We start from the raw sequence: 21,392 nt of genomic DNA, 5'->3' as shown, positions 1-21,392 counted from the left end.
TAGTAGTTTTCTAATACTTTTTACTTGAAACTTTATAGTTTTGGATGCTCTGGATAATCATCTATAACAATTTAATTTCTGAAATTAATTGTTTTGTGTGTGTGTGTGTGTGTGTGTGTGTGTGTGTGTGTGTGTGTGTGTGTGTGTGTGTGTGTGTGTGTGTGTGTGTGTGCAAAAGTCATGTATTTTATTCATATATTCAGTATGTATTAAGCCTTTGAATGAATGAATGAATGAATGAATGAATGAATGAATGAATGATTAAAAAACAAAGGACTTGTTTTACTTCAAAACAAGAATTTATTTATTCACGAGCTTTTTCGGATTTGTTGTAGGTATATGAAAGATACAGGCTAATTTTAAAATAGCAAAGAAACCAGCTTAATTTAGAGAGAGATTTTGTGACAGGTGCACGTCATTGTCAGGTCGACGTTGAATTTCCTCCAGCGTTGTCAGGGAACGGAACGTAAACAAACACTGCTGTTGTTTCATGTTTGAACGGTTAATTGGTTGTAAATAAAGCTGTGAGTTTGTAGGCATGAGTCTCATCGAGCGGAATGTTTCCACCCGGAGACGCAGAGACACGTTTCCAACCATCCGCGCGGTAAGACTAATTATTTCTCAGAATAAGTTTTGATCTTTTACATTTACGACTGTTATTTATGGTAAAAAGATTTCTAAATGCTCAGTATGCTCATTTCCACTTAAGGCAGGGAAGATCATTCCAGTAGGAGACAGAACTAAGTCTTGTCTGCAGGAAATTACACCAAGGGTGGGTCATTCACATACATAGAGTGCATGTGTGTGTGTGTGTGTGTGTGTGTATGTAACGTATATTTATGCGCAGCGTGTGTGTATGTGTATATGTACACACACACACACACACACACACATATATATATATATATATATATATATATATAATATAGGCTATACACTGAATAAAATTATAAACACAACACTTTTGTTTTTGCCCCCAGTTTTCATGAGCTGAACTCAAAGATCTAAGACTTTTTCTATGTACACAAAAGGCCTATTTCTCTCAAATATTGTTCACAAATCTGTCTAAATCGGTGTTAGTGAGCACTTCTCCTTTGCTGAGATAATCCATCCACATAACAGAGGTGTGGCATATCAAGATGCTGATTAGACAGCATGATTATTGCACAGGTGTGCCTTAGGCTGGCCACAATAAAAGGCCACTCTAAAATGTGCAGTTTTACTGTATTGGGGGGGTCCAGGGGGGAACCCCTGAAAATAAAAAAAAAGGTTGTTGATTGTGGCCTGTGGAATGTTGGTCCACTCCTCTTCAATGGCTGTGCGAAGTTGCTGAATTTTGGCAGGACCTGGAACACGCTGTCGTATACGCCGATCCAGAGCATCCCAAACACATTCATTCATGCTGACTGCAGGAATGTCCACCAGAGCTGTTGCCCGTGAATTGAATGTTAATTTCTCTACCATAAGCCGTCTCCAAAGGCATTTCAGAGAATTGGGCAGTACATCCAACCGGCCTCACAAACGTAGACCACATGTAACCACACCAGCCCAGGACCTCCACATCCAGCATCTTCACCTCCAAGATCGTCTGAGACCAGCCACCCGGACAGCTTCTGCAACAATCGGTTTGCATAACCAAAGAAATTCTGCACAAACCATCTCAGGGAAGCTCATCTGCATGCTCGTTGTCCTCATCGGGGTCTCGACTTGACTGCAGTTCGTCGTCGTAACCGACTTGAGTGGGCAAATGCTCACATTCGATGGCGTCTGGCGCTTTGGAGAGGTGTTCTCTTCACGGATGGATCCCGGTTTTCACTGTACAGGGCAAGATGGCAGACAGCGTGTATGGCGTCGTGTGGGTGAGCGGTTTGCTGATGTCAACGTTGTGGATCGAGTGGCCCATGGTGGCGGTGGGATTATGGTATGGGCAGGCGTATGTTATGGACAACGAACACAGGTGCATTTTATTGATGGCATTTTGAATGCACAGAGATACTGTGACGAGATCCTGAGGCCCATTGTTGTGCCATTCATCCACGACCATCACCTCATGTTGCAGCATGATAATGCACGGCCCCATTCTGCAAGGATCTGTACACAATTCCTGGAAGCTGAAAACATCCCAGTTCTTGCATTGTCAGCACACTCACCGGACATGTCACCCATTGAGCATGTTTAGGATGCTCTGGATCGGCGTATACGACAGCATGTTCCAGGTCCTGCCAATATCCAGCAACTTCGCACAGCCATTGAAGAGGAGTGGATCAACATTCCACAGGCCACAATCAACAACCTTTTTATTTTTATTTTCGGGGGTTCCCCCCTGGACCCCCCCAATACAGTAAAACTGCACATTTTAGAGTGGCCTTTTATTGTGGCCAGCCTAAGGCACACCTGTGCAATAATCATGCTGTCTAATCAGCATCTTGATATGCCACACCTCTGTTATGTGGATGGATTATCTCAGCCAAGGAGAAGTGCTCACTAACACCGATTTAGACAGATTTGTGAACAATATTTGAGAGAAATAGGCCTTTTGTGTACATAGAAAAAGTCTTAGATCTTTGAGGTCAGCTCATGAAAAATGGGAGCAAAAACAAAAGTGTTGCGTTTATAATTTTGTTCATTGTATATATATATATATAGGCTATATAATTTTATACTTTTTTTTTAAATATATATAGCCTGTAACTCCTCCTGTGGTGAGGAAGTTTGTCAGTTCTGCTCGGCCACCCATCGGCACAGTTCGGGTCTTCCATGGAAAAGCAGATGACCCTGACATCGCCAGCACTCTAGTCCATGGTGTGAACACTAAATCATCCATTAATGTAAGACATGTCAAATAAAAATTCTTCTAGTGACTGTATTTATTCTTAGTGCTTGATGTTCAAACTGTCTATTCATGTTTCACCCAAAAACGTTTAGAGAAAAGCAAATAAAAATGTTTTTGTGCAATTAAAAGTGCATCAACAATTTCAGTCTTTGTTGCGTGTATAACAGATTCTTTGTGATTTGTATTTTTAGGCTGGATCAGTGATTAACCCCGCACCGAAAACACGCTTCCAAGAGAGGCTGCGTCAATTACAAGAGATCGTGTATGCCACCATTCAGAAAGCACCTCTTGGAAGGTCACAAGTTCAAGGCCCTGGTTTACCAAGCTGGCTTGACCCTGAGAAAACGGCTTTTGGTGTCACAACGCTCCAGGGTAAGAGTAATACTATGCGTCCCAATGCACGTACTTATGTACTGTTCTATGTAGTATAAATAGTGTAAAGTAGTGTGTTCACTGAAAATTCCAAATAGAATTAGAACACTTTAAATAACAGGATGATGCACTTAATTAAATGAAGAATGTTGGACACTTCATCCATGCTTTAATTACGTAGCGAAGGGAAATGAAGCGATGAATGACAAAATAACCGTATACAATTCATACACTGTACAGTTGAGTGTATAGTGTATAAGTGCGTAATTTGGGAACCAACTATTCAGTAGCATGCTCATGAATTGACTCAAAAATATAAATATATTATATTTATTTTAAATATATATATATATATATATATATATATATATATATATATATATATATATATATATATATATATATATATATATATTAAATATATGATATTTATATTAATATAAAATATAAAAAATATATATATATATATATATATATATATATATATATATATACATAAAAATTATTATTATTATTATTTATTTTATTTTTTTAAAGAAAATGTATGAATTCTTTTAAATGCAGTTTCTAATGCTGGTGAGCTCATCAATCCCCCTAAGACCGCACAGCAGGTGGAGAAGGAAGCGGATGAGGGACATCAGCTCTACATTCACTCACACGGCTCATACTTAGTAGGTCAGTTAGATTGCAGCCCATTGAGGGGTCTCAGTCTTTATTTAGGTTTATGGACCAGTCAGGTTAGACGCCATATTGAATTTAATGCAGGTTAACACAATATTTTGATGGTCCCCTTTAGACATTCTGTTGAATATAAGTAACTCCATGTCAACTATCAGTCATCAGAGTATTAGTAGAGTCTGCTTAATAACACTTTATTTTGATGCTCCTCAACAGACATTCTACTGACTATAAAAACTTTACAACTACATGTCAACTTATTCTACTAACCCGAACCTACAGTCTACTATGCAAGCTTGGTATGGCAATCTTTCAGTCCAATTAAAATCACGGCTTGCACGTCTTATTAAAACTGCAATGAAAGTTATGGGTGTAAGAGAGTACACCTCATTTCAATCAATTTATGAATCGTTGGTTTTTAAGAATGCACAGACAATAGTGAGTGATTCAAGCCATGTTTTATTTCCAAAGTATCAGGGAGACGTTATAGAGTCCCACTTTGATACAAGAGTAACCGTTACAAAAAATCATTTATTCCTGTATCTATTAATATGTTAAATAGCAAGATGTAGTCATTATGTTTTTTTCTTTTTCTTTTTTTTCTTCTCCTTCTCTTTCTTTCTTTTTGGTTGTGTGTATATGTATGTTGTGTACTACTGCAGCCTTGAGTCCAAGACAAATTTCCTGAAAAAGGACAATGAAGTAGCCTATACTAACTAACTAACTACTAATACTCTAATGAGAGCTAGTTGACATGTAGGTCCAATAGTCAACAGAATGTCTGCTAGGGAACCATTAAAATAAAGTGTAACCTAATGCGGATGAAAACGTGGCTGTGATGGATAGTCTTACAGTCTTTACAGTGGCACACACTGTATAAAGCTCCTAGATCATGTCATTTTCACAACTCACAACTGTTTTTGTCTACTGAAAGTTTATTTTCAGAACGACGTTTCAGCAGCTGAACAGTGTATGTTGTTAAAAACAGTCCAAACTATTGAACCTGTACTTCAGCCTTCAAAAATGAAATATGGTGCTACCCTGACTAAGGTCTATAACTTAGCATTTTAGTTGGTTTCAAACTGAAGTCTTGTGCTCATTTTGCCATTGCTTCAGAAAACGATGATAGATTGCTTTTTTTTTGTTGCAGGTGAGCGTTTGGACAGAAAGTACAATTGGAGTCGCTATGGGAGAGAAAGTAGGTTTGGTGTCCCGACGCCTCATCACAATGATGGGAGAAACGTCTCTAAATCTCTCCAATGGCCCAGTGACTCGCTAATGTAAACTTATATTGTACTGTACATACACATGCACACTAACAGAGAGAGCGAGAGAGATCTAAGTAAAGAAAATCCGAGATTAATTGCATTTCCATTAGCTAAATCAATATACAGTAGTATAGTTGATCAAAAAAGTTAATCAAAGTTGTCCTAAGACAAGAACGGGTATTGTTCAAAATTCATGTATAACTTTGATGAGAGGTTTTTATTCACTTTAAATGTTTAAATGTTGACTACTGTATTTTGTGATATAACAATGCCTTCAGAAAGGTATCAGGGTTGACAGTTTTACTGTTGTGACAGCTATTATGAATGAATATTCAGCTTATAATGGCAATTCACATTTCATTTGAAATTTTCTAAATAAGCTCTAAATGACAAACTAATTTGACAACATTATCAGAAATGAACAATTAATTAATCTTCATGTCTTAAGGCACAACAGCGCAAAATTAGCTTCGAAACGCTGCGACGACTTCAGAGAGAAGACTCAACCACAAACAGGCAAAGTTCATGATCCGTAAGTCATGATTAAGAGCATTTTTGTTAAATACTAATGACATTTTCACAGTTTCTGCCACTGTGTAAATCATCTTTTCTGTCTGTGCATTAATTCATAGAATTGCGGAGACATTAAACGTTCCCAGTGATCACACATTCGGAGTCTTGATGAAACCTGACAGCTTTGGTAATTTGAATCGTCTGTCACATTTCTGTCAGAAATAAATTAGCAGCCAGTATTGTAGAGAATTTATGATTTATTCTTTCTTGGTGTGTGAAATACATCATTGTGGAATTTCAACTTGGACATTCCTGTAATCGGTACGAAACAGAGAGCGCTTTATGAATCTCTCAAAAACATGCATAGTGTTTTATGTAAAGAAAATGAAGCCTATATTTAGGACATTTGAGAGGCTTACACATGATCCGGGTACAGGCAAAACAAACTTTATTCAGACTCCTTCAACATTTCTCACATTATCACAGTTTATTCGCTTTAGTTTAGAAAATGGTAATAAAACATGACAAGAACTCATTTGATATTTGACTGGTTTTGTCCGTCCTTCTGTTAGACTGTCTCACACATGAATTATGTTGAATATCTGTCAGCTGTTAAATTTAACTACACAATTAGATAATACCAGTTTAGCTCAACCAATCACCAAGCAATAATTAATTTTGTTCAGTCTGTGTGTAAAAAGAGCATTAGCAATTAAAGAAAACACACTTCAGCAAAACATGATCAGCTCAAAGTGTCTGAATAATTTTTGGTCCCAAATTTGTATACATTTTACTGTATGAAGAATTTTTGGGGTATAATATGTCACAGTTTACTTTATTTTGCTCTCCTCACTTACATAAATGAACTATAGTGTCCTGCACACACTAGTAAAACAATATATAAAATATGGTGTCTGAATAATTTTTGGTTTGACTATACCAGTTTGGAGAGATTCATCCATCTGTACAGTAGTTGTTCTTGTTTTTCCTCAGGTGTAGGTGACCTTCTGCATCAAACTCCTCCTGGAAAGTATCTGAAAGGTAAAGACAGACAGCGAACGCTGGTCAGCGCTGTTCGCCAGCATCTCAAGAAGTCCAACTACCAGAACTTCAGCTCATTACTTCAAGCATTCAGATACTACGACAAGGTCAGAAGCTGTTGTATTTACGTAGTTATTAACCATTAATTTCTTAAGAAAAGCACTTATGGTAACACTTCACTTGAAGCCTCGGTGTGTAATGCATTATAAAGGTATTCATTATGTATGTTACCAGTTTTCTTTGTCTCGTGCTGCAGAAGGGTCAAGGGAAAATCGATAAGGAGGATCTGAAGGATGTTTGCCAGCAGTTTAACATGATCATTAGTGACCCGGTGCTCGATGAGCTCATGGATTACTGTGATGCTGATAAAGACGGACTGATCGATTTCATGGAGTTCTCCAATTTTCTTAACTGGAAAGACAAAATGCCGATCAACAGGATGGAGCAGAAAATCCTCACAGGAGGTGAATTTAAGTGCTCTTGCTCATGACCAGTGTTAAGGCGTAATAATGCATTATTACTAAGTAATTAATTTGTGTAATTTCATTACGAGGTAAAGGATAGTCATGTGATTGCGCTAAATACTAGAGAACAATTCAGTATTAAACAATAGTGAATTTAACATCAAAATTTACAATCTAATGTTAAAGTACCCCTGTAGTCAATCCTTTTTTTGATTATATGCATGTGATAACCCGCATGACATGGTCAGTCTCGGCCAACATGCAGCGAGCCGACCTCCAGAAAGACAGCGCCATCGAGCCTTTGATCAGACCTGAGGATCTGGAAGCTGTTGAGCTGGGAAACACCAGGAAGACTCCAAAAACCCTGGCCAGACCCAGAAGTGTGCAGGACAGCTTCATCACCTCGTCCTCTCTCATCAGTGCTGTCGTAGGAGGTTCTTCCCCTGCCAGTAAGTCCCACACTAAACCTTCGAATGTCTTTAAACTGGGCATAATCAAGATTATCTTAGTTAATCCCATAAAGCCTACATTTCTAAGGCCTTAAATGATCAAACCTTTGCTGATGAAACCTGTTGCACACAATCTACTACATGCCTTTTAGCAAGTAAAAAGGACTTTTAGTATAATTGTAAAAACGTCCATCTTCGTGTCAGTTTGCTGTGAAATCTAAGAATAACTTTTATATTGTTAGTGATATTTAAAGATGAACACTGGACTGAAGCAACTTGATTATACATACTTTTTTCAAATCATATTCATCAAAAAATTATCCATCAGGCTTATGATGAGCGTTTATTTGTTTATCTCTCAATCATCATTGTATTGCATTGTATACATGTTTTAAAACTAAAGACTTTGGTCATAAAACTAAGCATTTAAATATAATCTTACAAATAAATCTTATTGGCAGTGACAACTTATATTTATATGCATTTTATGTCAGTAGTCTGCTATTCTGTTAAAAAGATCTCATTGATTCATCTGATTTTTGGCCATATAAATATCAGCATCTGCACCAAATACATTTTTTTTTGCTCAGTTTGGGCTTTTTTTTCCTCCTCGAGTATGAGCTCCATATTCTCATTATATCATAACCATAAAAGCCTGATATGATTTTCTCACGTCTGGCAAAGAAATGGGATTTGTCAAATCAAATTTGCACCCACATGTGACCGATGTTGTGCATGTGAAGACTTGATTTTTTATTATTATTTATTTGGTCAATGTAAATTCCATTATTCATGTATGTATGATGTATTATGTATTTTATTATAACATCAGCAGGGACTACGGGTGGAAATTAGCTCTTGAGCTAACCTGGTACCATGCATCTCTCCCCTTGAGGTTAATGTTTATTGTACGCTGTCCCTGTTTCTCTAAATAAATAAATAAATGTATCAAATATAATACACAACTTTTTTTTTTCCTTTTTTTTTGTTGTCTAAAGGTTCAATTAACTCTTCGATTTAAATAAAAATGAGGTGTTTCTGGCTATTATTTGATATGTCAGGCTTTACAGGGTTAAAATAGCACAACTAGAAAAGGAAAGTTAACGTAGTCTTGAACTAGTTTTCTTCCGATTGCTTCCCATGAATAGATTATCACATATACGGAGTACCATCAGTACGGACCGATCTACCCGCTCCTCGTATCAAACGCTTCGGTGACCGGACGAACTACGGAGACGAATCGACAGCGCGTGATCTGCTGCACCCCCCACTGCATTCCCTCTACGGAGTCCATGAAGAAGAGTTTTTAAGCCCTCGCACTAAAGACGAGGTGAGTTTTAGACCACTGTCATGTTACATTATGATTTAAAAGGGGTTTACAATGCCAAACAATGATTACAAACAGGTTAATATCAACATGTTCATCAAAGGTATATTGCATATCATTATAGATTGCACAGATTTTCCAAAAAGTGGGTCTCAACGTCGCTGAGGAGACATTTGAGGAAGCCTGGAAGTTGGCGTCCATGAGAGATCCTGTCGGTGACGTTTGTGTGGAGAGCTTTCGAAATGTTCTCAGTGAACTGCAGGCTAATTAAAGGTCCCATATTATACACCTTTCTGAAGTTTTATTTTAGGTTTTGATGTCCTTAAGAATATATATATTTGCGGTATAAGTACCAAAAAACATCTCAATATATATTTGACAGCTCCTTTCTCAGAAGCTCTGCCAAGAACAGGTCGATTTTGGCCTGTCTACTTAATATTCATGAGCCTCTCTTCTGATTGGCCTGAAGTCACAACGGCTCGTGACTTTACGCAGGCTGTGTGCATTTGTCTGTGGATCGACAAATTAGTTAGTAGTGTGTTAAACTGGAGGTTATGGAAAGGGGCGGGACATTCACCAAACACACTCGAAGCGCTCGACCAATCACAACACACTGATCCAGTCGACCAATCAGAGCACAGTGTGCTTTTCAGAAGGCGTGGCTTCATAGAGACAGGAACTAAACAGAGCGTTACTGACAGACTGGGGAGAGAGGAGCCGCAACAATGGAGAATATGAGGAAAATAATCAACATTTAATCATGAAAACCTGTTCTAGTAGAGCCTGAAAACAAAAGCAAGACTTTGTGAAAAGGCATAATATGGCCTCTTTAACTTGGTTTAATTTCACAGTGCAAATGAATAGTGTTAAACAAACGAGCAAGGCTTTGTGACACTGTAATCCAAAATTTGCTTTTGTTCAAACCATTTAGGAGAAAGTAGCATTGAAAAAAATGACAAGTAAAAGCAGATACTCGTGTGCTTTTAAAGCTTCAGGAGCCTTTCAAGAGAGCATTCCAGCATTGTGATGAATGCAGAAACTGCAACAGGAAAAGTTTGAACAATAATCAGTGTGGACACACTAAACTAGTAATAATTGCTACTCCAGTGTTTAATTTGAAGTGGGTTCAGACCCTCATGGCTTCCGCAACTGCAGTATTTTATTAGTTCAGATCCATTATTGGGTCAGCGGTAATTTCAGCCATGTTATTTGTTTAATTTAGTCTCTTGTCAAATGAAGCAAAGTGCTGCAACGGGCCTGACTGCAATAAGAAGTGCTCTCAATGTGGCGTAATAATAGCTCAGCTTACTAATGAATTTTTGCCTCCCAGGATAACATTGAGTTTACTTCGAGGACATACGCTGCATTTAGATTGCTGTCAATTACCATTTTCTCCTAAAGGACTTTATCACACACAGCTGATAACGGGGAGTTTGGATAATGTGCTGTTATCTGTTATGAATAATGATGGTTATTTTCCGCCTACGTATCAGTATTCATCTCTTGGACAAGTAAATCTAAATCTCAATGTTAAAGTCAGCTGGAACCTGTTTACTAATTAATACACGTCCTTACGATCCAATGCATTCTGTAAAATCAGTCCCTGACATGTTGACTATCACATGGAAATGCATCAGATTTGCGCTTTGAGCTGCATTTCATGTTGACTTTAATTGCACAAGCAAATATACAGTAGAGAGATGAATTCATAAGCCTTATTTTGCAACATCAATATAACGCATGCATCAGAAATCTGAGTTAATGTTCAGTACAACAAACTGATTAATAATAGCAGCAGAGTCCCTAATCCATGATAAAAGCCTAGAGGAGTGCAAAATAGCCTTGTAAAGCACATTAATGCTTTTATTTTCTTTTGTTCCGTTCACATGTAGTTGAAGCCAGCGTGATTAATTGCCTAATATGGTATTAACATATTTATTTCAATTGAAACAGGAGGTATGATATCCACTGTTAATCATATTATGACTTGTTTGCACACATGTGACAAAAACACCCACGCAAGTTGAACAGAACAATCCATTTCTGCCATAAAAAATTATAATAATCCCACAGCCATATTTCTAAATGATTTAATGAATTTCAGTCAATGATAATTCGATGACTCCCTGTAAAGCCATGAATGCATAAACAATGACATGCCATAAAAGAGAAATAGGATGACATCCACGCATGGGTGAGAACATCTTTCTGTCAGTTTAACAAAGGATTTATTTTAATATCTAAATTAGGTGATAATTAGTCTCAACAACCATCTGTGGTTGTGTTTGATCTGAACGTATCAAATATCATAATTAATTGGGGCTGTTTATCTAGTTGGAAATCTTCATTTGTGGCATGCTTGATCTGAAAGTGACTTTTCATAGTGTTTTATAATCTCCGCTTATAATGGAAGTGCATTAGACCAAGATTTGACACAGAAATATTTTGGAAACTCACTGTAACAAACTTTTTGTCCCGAATTAAGCTCACAATATCGGCTACAAATCATTCAAAACCAATGCTTGTTTTTTTTTTCTGGATTTTAAATGATATAATTTAACTGTAAATAACATTTATGTAGGTGAATCTCATGGAAACTTGCAAATCGTTAGCCTCATAGCATAATTGCCTAAGTCATTTTTTTTTTAAAATATAGTTATGCTATGAGGCTAACGAAATGCATGTTATCAAAATCAAAAAAAAAAAAAAATGTTTTGCATTAAGTAAACTAAGCCTGTTTTGAATTGTGACATTTGACAGTAAAGCACATCTCCTCTCAGTTTAATTTACACTGATTTTTAATTGAGAAGTAAAATCATTGCATCCAGACAGATCATTCTCACTGCATTCCAGCAATAACTAGATGTCGTCCACATTTCAGTCAATTTGGTTGTGAAACTTAGCCTATCTTATCTTACTTATCAATGCATTATCTATGCAATATAATTTCAATGCCGTTCTAATTTCAGTGACTAATATTGTTTCAAACCAAACAAATCCCATAACAAATATAATAAAATAAAAAGACATGGCAGAATGAACGTTTATAATGGGTTCTTTTATTGAATAAACTGATGCTACATGTTCTCCTCTCGGACAGTGATGGATGTTGAGTGATTCTTTGACCTTATTTACACCTGGTGTTAAGATCAGTCTTAGATGATTCGATCGCAAGTGGTCAGTGCTACACTACATAAAGGACAGGTGTGAATGGGGCCGAAAACATGTTGAGTCACATTTGAACCGTGATTTCGTGAACCACCGACTCACCTGTCAATCAACCAGTGCACTCTGGGTTTTTAAAATCCAATGTTCATCAGAGATCATCTGAGACATGTTACTAACAGGTGTAAACATTGATGCGTCTCGCCTGAACACTGAGATGGATGTTAACATAAGGTGTAAATAAGGTCTTTGCTGTAGTCCGGTGAAGTCAATGATGTTGTCCAGCAAGTCTCGCTGTTTTACTCCAGTTGCTTCCAGTGCCATATCCGCGTCACCGTCCAATCTGGATCAGCTCCAGCATTCAACTCGAGATGAAACCTTCAACAAACACATCATTATAAGCTTCTTTAGAGACTAGAAAACTGCTTGAATGTGCACCTTTTATTTGCTTTTGAAATGCAGTATAGGGATTTTAAAAATCATTCAAATTAAGACCCAGAATCTTTGTTGAACCCTTCTGACTGAATCGACTCATGAAGAATGATTGTCTAGCATATGACATAGGTTAAAGCAGAGCATAACTACAAAAATATGTGTTCTGAATAGAAATGTGCATTACTATTATAACAAGCGACTAACAACCGGATATTTAGTTGATCTACATTTAATAAATGCCATGTTGTTGCACCTGATAAGATCATGTGGTGAAAAAAGGCAAGTATAGATTTATAATATTGACATCATTTTGATATTGCATTCAGTGGAAAATTTGAGAAACTTGATATATCATGCAAAAAAACACAAAAAACAAAACTCACACAATGGAAAAAAAGCTTTGGTGCAAAAAAAAACGTGTCACATCCGACCCACACTAGGGCGATCTGTGGGTGACACGAAGTGTGACACGAAGTGTGACACTTTCACAAAGTTAACTTAGAAACAGCACTCGCTGAGCGACAGCCGAGTAAAACGTGCTAATGTGACAGATGGAAAGATGTTTTGAAACACGAGAGAAAAAGAGGAGTGTGCAAACAGCTGAGAGCGAACCTATTAGCATCTATATATCCATCAAAGCACTGCGGAAAACAAATGTCTGTCATAAGGGAGAAATCCATTAAGTACATTTAAGATCATTTGAAGCTGTGCTGGCATTCATCAGTCAGACTTATGGTTGTGTGCAGTTTACGTCAACGATCACACAAATCTGTGTCTGTGGGGAGAATCTGTCACGCGAGGTGCAAGTTTACAAGAGCGCTTGACTTCTAATTATGTTTTGAGTGTGACTCTTTCAAAGAGTAGTATATGAAATTAACCCGACAGTGCTAAAACCTACAGTTGCTCCATCTATGCGTGTTTGGACTGAAAACTAATGCTGTGAAAAAAACATATACTAAAATGTACTACTGTATTGTATACTACTAACACAAACATGTTTATGTGCTTAATAAAAATACCCTGCAATTGTACACTAAACTGGTATACTTAAAGGGGTGGTATAATGCTCCTTTCACAAGATGTAAAATAAGTCTCTGATGTCCCCAGAGTGTGTGTGTGAAGTTTTAGCTCAAAATACCCCACATATTTTTATATAGCATGTTAAAATTGTCACTTTTTGAGGGTGAGCAAAAGCGCACCATTTTTGTGTGTGTCCCTTTAAATGCAAATGAGCTGCTGCTCCCAGCACAGGGGGCGGAGCTTCAAGAGCTCGTGTTCTTTTACCTCACACACACATGCACTGTACATTTCAAACACTTTTAGCCTTTTATGTTCAAACCGGAGTCAGACAATGATGGAGAGACTCAAGAAGAAGAGACAACATGTAGAAGCAACAGGACATTTCTGAATGGTTAGTTGATGAATTTATGAAGCTGATGTGGAGTTATCTTCTAGTCATTGATTAGCATATTCTCTCTTGATAATCTATAAATCGTGTTCAGGGGGCGGGGTTTATGTAAATTCTAGGGTTTGTGATGTCACTAACCCGGGAGGAATGTGGTGTAGTCTCTACCAGCCGTTTGTTGTAGTCCTTAAAAAGCGATTTCTTTAAAAGCAAATATCTCCCTTTGCTTTGAACTTTGAGCGTCGTAACTTTGCAGATGTTGTTTATGATCAAACAGCAACATTACACACTAACTAAAGTTAGAAAAGTTAAATCATAATCATTCACCCCTTTAAAGTCTGCTAAATTGGAACTACTAATTTTTTTACTTCAGCACTATTTCTGGATAACAAAAGTGCATTACGTTCAACTAAAGATATACTTAAGTGTGTTTGATTGTGCTAAAGTGGAACTATTGCAAGTATACTTAAGGTACACTTATCTAAAGACTGATATTATACAGAGATCATACAATCCTTATTAATAGTGATGATATTAAAACACATTTAAGGCATAATATTAAGAAATGTGCAGTGTGCAATAAAGAAACATTCCAAATAAAGTTTAATTATAATTTTATATCATTAAATCTTAAGTGAAATGTCAATAAATATGTTAATGGATTTGAAGTATACTTAGTATGAAATAAATGTATTTTAAATAGATTTTGGTATAGTTTTTTTTTTTTTTTTTTACTAGGGTAAACATAAAGAAACATAAGGACATCTGAAATCTACATAGTGTGAATCTTATAAAACAAGGCCAGGTCACATTTCAGCCCAAAATCAGAACGAAATATTTATTTATTTATTTATTTTTTGCACAAGGAAAATAAAGCCTATTTATTAGACCAACATGGTAAAATATATTATGAAATAAAAAATAAATAGTAAAATATATATTATTTTTAAAAAATATCTTTATTTATTTTGAGTAATTTAACAATATTATATAATTAAATATTTTATAAAAACATGTTTATAAAATATAATTGAATATTTTCCTCAACATTCAGCTCTTCTGGCCCGGCGCACTTACTCGTACACGGCTGTGATGATCTTCTTTTGAGGGCCATCTTCTCCAGTTAAATCCATCTTGAAGATTCGGGTGCTCTCGGGGTCGTCGGGCACGTCTGCGCTGGACAGGTACCAAAGCCTCATCGTGATGTAAACAAACTTACTGCCTATAGGAGAAGCAGAGATGTTCAACTCGCGGTCTGAGGACCGGCTCATTCGCAGAGACCACCACACACAGATATTTGATATTCTTGATGCTGCACTTTGTTGTTAGGATGACAAAAAGTTTTAAAAGTTACATTATAGGCTGTTCTGTCTCAGCGTCAATCACTGAGATGGCCAATCAAATCAAAGGAGGCGGGGCTTGCTGTTCACAGAAGACGAGTCAAGTCAAGTCACCTCTATTTATACAGCGCTTTTTACAATACAGATTGTTTCAAGCGATAACAGGGAAATAATGCAACAAAGTTTGTTTCGAGTGCGAATTCCAATGTGATGCTTTAGTTTTAATAGTGAAAAAGTAGCTTAACATTTAATATATATCCAGTGATGCAAGCCACTCAACTTTTTTATGAAATGTCACCGTTCTGAATTGAAAATATGCTATTATTTACATGATTCATGTAATTCATCACAACTGAATGTGATGAGAAGCGTTTTGCCTTTATTGCATATTAGACATACGAATAAGAGTGAATTTGTGCATATTTTAAAATAAAATATTATAAGTTAATTACTTCATAACTATAATGGACTTTGAACTTTTACCATTCTTATTTATTTTCCCTCAATGTTCAAGACATGGTTACAGCCTTGCTTTGCATTTTCATGTCCATATATATGTTAATATATTAGGAAACACAGTATCATAATTAAACGAGCATGGGTGAATCTAACACAATCAGTTTTATATTTAATTTTTTCCTAATCAAATATGTCAAACAAAAGGTGTTATTGTGAATATTGTTTTAATCTGTGATCTTTGTTACCAAATATCACTTTCGCTCATGTTCATTTTTTGTAATCTCTCTTTAACAAAAGCCAGTTCTTAATGACATCATCATCCTCCAGGAAGTGACATCACTTTGGAGGGAAAGCAACAGCACAAACTTCAGTAAGTAATAGCAATGGATTTTATATTTATATCAGTTGGTTTGAGTCACTCCATCCTGTCTGACAGAATTACAACAACAAATCAATATCACATCAAATACTTCAAGCATCAAAATAATAATTTAAGAAATGTCAACTTTTATATTCTCAAATGTTTCGGTTTAAATCTATAATTCCGTCCTGTTCATTTTCATTTTCTTTAACCAGTGCATATTTCTGAAAGTCTGCTAGACTCGTTTATGGAAAGTTACAACACACACATATTCATAATTTTTATTCATAATTTTTAAGACTCGCCTGTTTGGTCAAAGAATACGGACACATCCTCGGGCAGCAGAAATATCATGTCATCAAGGGAAATAGCAAGATGTCTTTTCTGGGCCTCTGACAGACTAGTACATTTCTTTCTGACACTTTCAATAGCCTGTAAACAAGACAAAACATGGTCTTATAGGCCTTACGTGACTTAAGAAGTCATTTATTTAGAGCGATGCACGAACCTGTCTGGACATCACACTCCTCAGCTCCTCAAACCTGCCGGTGGACAGCAGAGAGGACACATGGACCACCGCCTGCGGACACAGATCATCACTACTGACTTACTCATGAACACATGTATCAGCCAGGCTGATGTGGCAACACTTCATTTTAGTGTCATTGTTACATATACAGTTATAACAGTAAATTATGCATAATTGCCTGCAACTAAACCAAACCCTAACCCTAACCCTAGATGTATTTATCCTATATATATTTAATTTAATATTCAACAATATTATTGATCTGCCTGCATTGACACCCTTATATGAGAACTGAGCTGGATTTACTCCAGAGCTGCTGTATAGACAAATGAAATAAAATTAATAACTTTTTAACAACAAAAATGAACCATCACTGAACTTGCTTAAGCTGGAGTGTGACGCTATTTTCTTCTGGAAACAAACTTTGTTGCATTATTTTCCTGTTATCTCTGTAAAGCTGCTTTGAAACAATCTGTACTGTAAAAAACGCTTTATAAATAAAGGTGACCTGACATGTAGTTCATTAATATTACACAGTACTTACATGTATAATTGCAATGTAACAGACACCTTAAAATAAAGTGTAAAATTAATGTATTTTTTTTGTTGTTGTTCTGAGATCTCATTTGCTGTCATTAAATTGCATTATTTATGTTTTGTTTTTTGTTTTGTTTTTGCCCAAATGCTCTCTAATACCATTATCTGTGGGGGTTTTTGTATCATGGAGATACTATTATGATTTTTATTAATATTTTAGTTTTTAGTAATTGGTTTAATTTCAGTGTCATATTTATTGTTTCTTTTATTGTTTTTAAAAGTTAAACTAAGCAATTTGCTGAAATAAAATAGTTTTTATTTTTATATTTTAAAGTTTTAGGTTTTTTTTGTAACTTGTATTTTAGTTTGAGTTATTTTAGTACATTAAGTTAAACACTTGTTTAAAAACAAATGTTTTTTTCAAGAGATGTTTTTAGTGTTAGTTAACTATAATAACCTTGCATTAGACTTTTTGGCCTGGTTTCACAGACAGGGCTTAGATTAAGCCAGGATAAGGCTTTAGTTTAATTAGGACAATTAAGTAGCTTTTATAAACTTGCCTTAGAAAAATAACAAAAAAAAACATTACTGATGTGAATCTTGAGACAAAACAATGGCACTGACATGTTTTAAGATATATCAGTGCAAGTTGCTTTCAGTTAAAACAGCTCAAACATGCATTAGTCTGAGACTATCTTAAGCCTCGTCTGTGAATCCAGGGGTAAGAGTTTAAGGATTTTTCCCTCATGAGACACTTTTGACCAAACCTGTTTCACACCGCTTTCAAACTCCACACTGAACTTCAAGCCAAAATACAGTTCAATAAAAAACAAGATGCACTTATTCCTGATCCACGTGATGGGATCCGGGCTCCCCACCACTGTGATGCCAGGATGCTCACTGTCCTCAGAGTCCCTGTCTGCATCTTTACTATAGTGTCTGTATTGCGCAGACGGTCTGCGCAGGTGATGCCATGCGCGCTCTGGAGAAACTGCGCAGCTGGCATAGGGGCGCGCGCGCTGATGCCACCAGGGTTTGCAATGGGTCTCGTGTTGTTTAGTAGGCAGAGGATTCCTCTTCCAGGAGCAGGCCAGGGGACGAGCAGCCAGACTCGTGAATCGTAGCATCACCGACGCGCATTTCTTTAGAAATTGCGCAATGCAGATCTGGTCATTGTAAAGCTCGTGAATGACAGACTCACCGTCCTCCTCCTCAGTGTCTCTTCCGGCACACTTATGAAACTAACCCACGGTTGTACCCATAATGCTTTTGGTTTCTCAGCACTTGTGTCATTTCTCCAGTAGATGGAGGCACAGACCTGTGTTTCCCATGTGTCACATGACGCACAGACACACACGCTGTATGGCATGATGATGATGGTGATGATGGTGATGATGATGGATGGCATTCTTAAACTCCTCACAATGTAAGTGGCATTTTTTTATGATAAGTTGTAAATATAAATATACATTGCAAGGTTTCTTTATTGGGATGCGTTTAAAATTGTTGGTCAAAATGTGTCATACTTTTATTCACCTAAATCGTCTCAATCTAACGCATATAACCTTTTTTTAACATTTAAAAAGTCCTTGCATTAGATCAATTGACTATATTTGTGCGCAACTATCTGTTTTCTTCACTAACTTTCCCTGCATGTTTTGCTCAGCGTCTCGTTTTGCTGCTGCTGTTTTTAGTGCATGTGTGAAATCAGTTTACCTCAAATTCGACAACCAGAAAATAACACTTTTTCTGTTCATTCAGAACAGTGTTATCGACACCGAGACTAACTGTCACACAGCTAATATTACTACACGTTATTTTCTGCATAGACACAAAGTCTGTTACTTTAAATCCTTAATAAATGCGAAAAACGACGACTGAACATTTCTACCGTTATCGCAAAGTACACATATGTACATATGTTGATGGGGCATGTTGTCACGAAATAGTATGGGGTAAGTTGTCACAATGCAACCTCCAATTAAACAACTCATTTTAGTATTTTTAGCCAAACTGAAATAGTAAAACAATTATTAAACACAAAACTACTAAAACATTACCATTTTTTTTTTTTTTTTTTTTTTAATTTCTAGCATTTCAAACAACCTGAAAACCCAGTGTGTTTTTATTTTATTAAAGTGATAAGTTCACCCAAAAATGAAAGTTTTGCCATCATTTACTAAACCTCAAGTTGTTCCAAACCTGCATACATGCATTTCTTCTGTGAACTTCTTCTGTGTAACATGTGTGAGTATACATATGTGTCTATGGGAATTATAAATAACTATTAAAGTAATTAGAATGTAGTTTTTTAGAAGGGCGAACATTTTCAAATAAATATACTTCGGGTTATATGTGTGCATATGCATGGTTATTTTCAGCATTTTTTGCACTGGAAATAATAATTATTTTATTTTGCATCCTGGTTGGATGTTAACTACATTTCATTGGCTTTGTATTCGTACTTTGATCAATGACAATACACTGAATTGAATTGAACTGAACACATGGGCAGATATTTTTACATTTGACTTGCATAGTATGAGGGAAAAAATACTGTGGAAGTCAATGGGGTCCAATAACATTTTTTTTTTTTTTTTTTTTTACTGACATTCTTCAAAATACCTTCCTTTGCATTCAGCAGAAGAAATACATTTATACAGGTTTGGAACAACTTGTGGCTAAATACATTTTTTGGGTGAACTATCCCTTTAACTCAGCTATTGCAAAATATGGATTCACACTTTTGCTCTAGACTGTCTGTTAGTCAGGCACAACTTGCCCCGGTCATTTAACCTTGGAATCTACATGAGCATGAATATAATGCATGTACAGAACTATATGATGAATGTACTAGCGAATGAAGAGAGATTTGAGCAGGTTAGTTAGGCAAGTGTTGCTGTTGAATCATATCATGCAAATGAGTGACACAGGTGGGCGAACCGCTTTAAAACGCTCTGCGAAGCTAGCGGCGTCACCCAAACACACCTCGCAGGTGCACAACATCATTGTTTCAGAAGCTTAAATGTGATCAGCAGAGCAAAACATCATTAAATTCCTGCTGTTTCCACTGATTACAGGTCATAAGCTTTTGTATTTGCCTGCTATCTGTGTTTTCTTTTGAAAATGATGATTATTCATTCAGGGTTGAGGCATAAAAACCAAGACTACAGACACCTGCACGAATTACCCGCCCCTCCAAATTCGTGACTATTTTTATTGATAAATAATTGCTATTGCAGCTCATCATTATTGAATTTGCGCTCAGATATGGAAACCTTTCTAAGATGTATTATAGTAATTATCTCTGTCAGTCTGAAATGCTTTTACATCTGTGGCTTGAATGAACAGAATAATAAAAATCTTTGCAGCAGTTCCGATTTCAATTAATTACTTTGCCTGAGTGATTACAAAAACTTTAGGTCGTGATTTTATAGCGCAGAGAAACTCTGAGAGCCCCCAGTCATAATTAACAAAGATTAAGTTTTATTCACTCATAACCTTTGCATGTTTTTTTTCTTTCTATTTTTGTGAGTTCATGCCACACTTATTATCTGGATTTTATTTTGGTCTTGCGAGACAAAAATAATGTGTCAATGGCAGTGAACAAAGAACAAATAAATGAAAAAACACATTGAAAAGCCTATATCCTACGTTTTCCACTATATGACAATGCTGGCATCAGTTTGCATATTAACATTCAGCATGATTCATTTTGTATTATAGCTCGAGATATGCTGTTATCTTACAAAAGCATTTTTGATGAATATAACCTGGCAGGGCGTGCATGAAGATGTTACCATGGTATATACGAGTGACACAGCTTGAACTGTAACTTTGACGTCGGATAATGAGAAAATCAGTGCAAATGCCAAAGTAATAGTTTCTGATTTTTTTCTCTCAACGGATTATTTTTTTCTTGTTTTTGCATCCATGCATAAATTAAAAAATCTGCTGAAATTTATTATTCATCTGAGATGTGATTAATATGCAAAATTATGCAAATTAAGATGCAATTAGGCTCCAATTCTCTAGTGGAATTTTCCATTATAATTTAATACAAAGTAACAGAGTAATTGGTGTCACGTGTAATTACGGTTACTCAAGTGTACTTTCAGGCATGCAAATGATGCGCTATATGTTGGTTATCCGATGCAAATGTGATGCTTTAACAAGTTGGGAACGGCAAATGTGCGATTGCACCACTGCATTTACC

At 36.3% G+C, this 21,392-nt stretch overlaps 2 protein-coding genes across 3 annotated transcripts; one reads left to right on the top strand and one right to left on the bottom strand.

The window, feature by feature from the left end:
* Positions 1-538: 538 nt before the first annotated feature.
* On the top strand, positions 539-9,230 carry efhb (EF-hand domain family, member B; the record flags this gene model as incomplete). Its single annotated transcript, XM_084088357.1, has 13 exons — positions 539-604; positions 710-772; positions 2,685-2,828; positions 3,025-3,205; positions 3,770-3,880; positions 5,034-5,163; positions 5,600-5,683; positions 5,784-5,851; positions 6,658-6,812; positions 6,962-7,169; positions 7,418-7,618; positions 8,767-8,948; positions 9,070-9,230. The coding sequence occupies 13 exons, from the start codon at positions 539-541 to the stop codon at positions 9,214-9,216; spliced, it is 1,740 nt and encodes a 579-aa protein (XP_083944483.1). The 3' UTR covers positions 9,217-9,230.
* A 2,754-nt stretch (positions 9,231-11,984) lies between these two features.
* On the bottom strand, positions 11,985-18,423 carry LOC311066909 (m-AAA protease-interacting protein 1, mitochondrial). 2 transcript variants are annotated; one of them, XM_084088356.1, is made up of 5 exons: positions 17,944-18,423; positions 16,619-16,690; positions 16,416-16,542; positions 15,028-15,172; positions 11,985-12,488 (listed from the first exon to the last, which is right to left on the bottom strand). In XM_084088356.1, the coding sequence occupies exons 1-5, from the start codon at positions 18,301-18,303 to the stop codon at positions 12,410-12,412; spliced, it is 783 nt and encodes a 260-aa protein (XP_083944482.1). In that variant the 5' UTR covers positions 18,304-18,423; the 3' UTR covers positions 11,985-12,409. The 2 variants fall into 2 exon arrangements, with proteins under 2 accessions (XP_083944482.1, XP_083944481.1); XM_084088355.1 differs by having other exon boundaries at positions 15,028-15,168; positions 16,412-16,542; positions 17,944-18,422.
* Positions 18,424-21,392: the final 2,969 nt, after the last annotated feature.

Source organism: Abramis brama, assembly GCF_963993115.1.
Source record: "Abramis brama genome assembly, chromosome: 17".
Lineage (NCBI taxonomy): Eukaryota > Metazoa > Chordata > Actinopteri > Cypriniformes > Leuciscidae > Abramis > Abramis brama.
The sequence above is the reverse complement of the archived record's forward strand: the minus strand, read 5'-3'. Positions and strand labels throughout refer to the sequence as shown.

Coding starts and splice junctions, on each gene's coding strand:
- LOC311066909 (XM_084088356.1), bottom strand. CDS start 18,303: ATGCTACGATTCACGAGTCTGGCTGCTCGTCCCCTGGCCTGCTCCTGG. Junction 15,173..16,415: donor CGTATTCTTTGACCAAACAG/GCGAGTCTTAAA, acceptor CTTCTCCTATAG/GCAGTAAGTTTGTTTACATC. Junction 12,489..15,027: donor ATCATCACAGCCGTGTACGA/GTAAGTGCGCCG, acceptor TGTTTGTTGAAG/GTTTCATCTCGAGTTGAATG.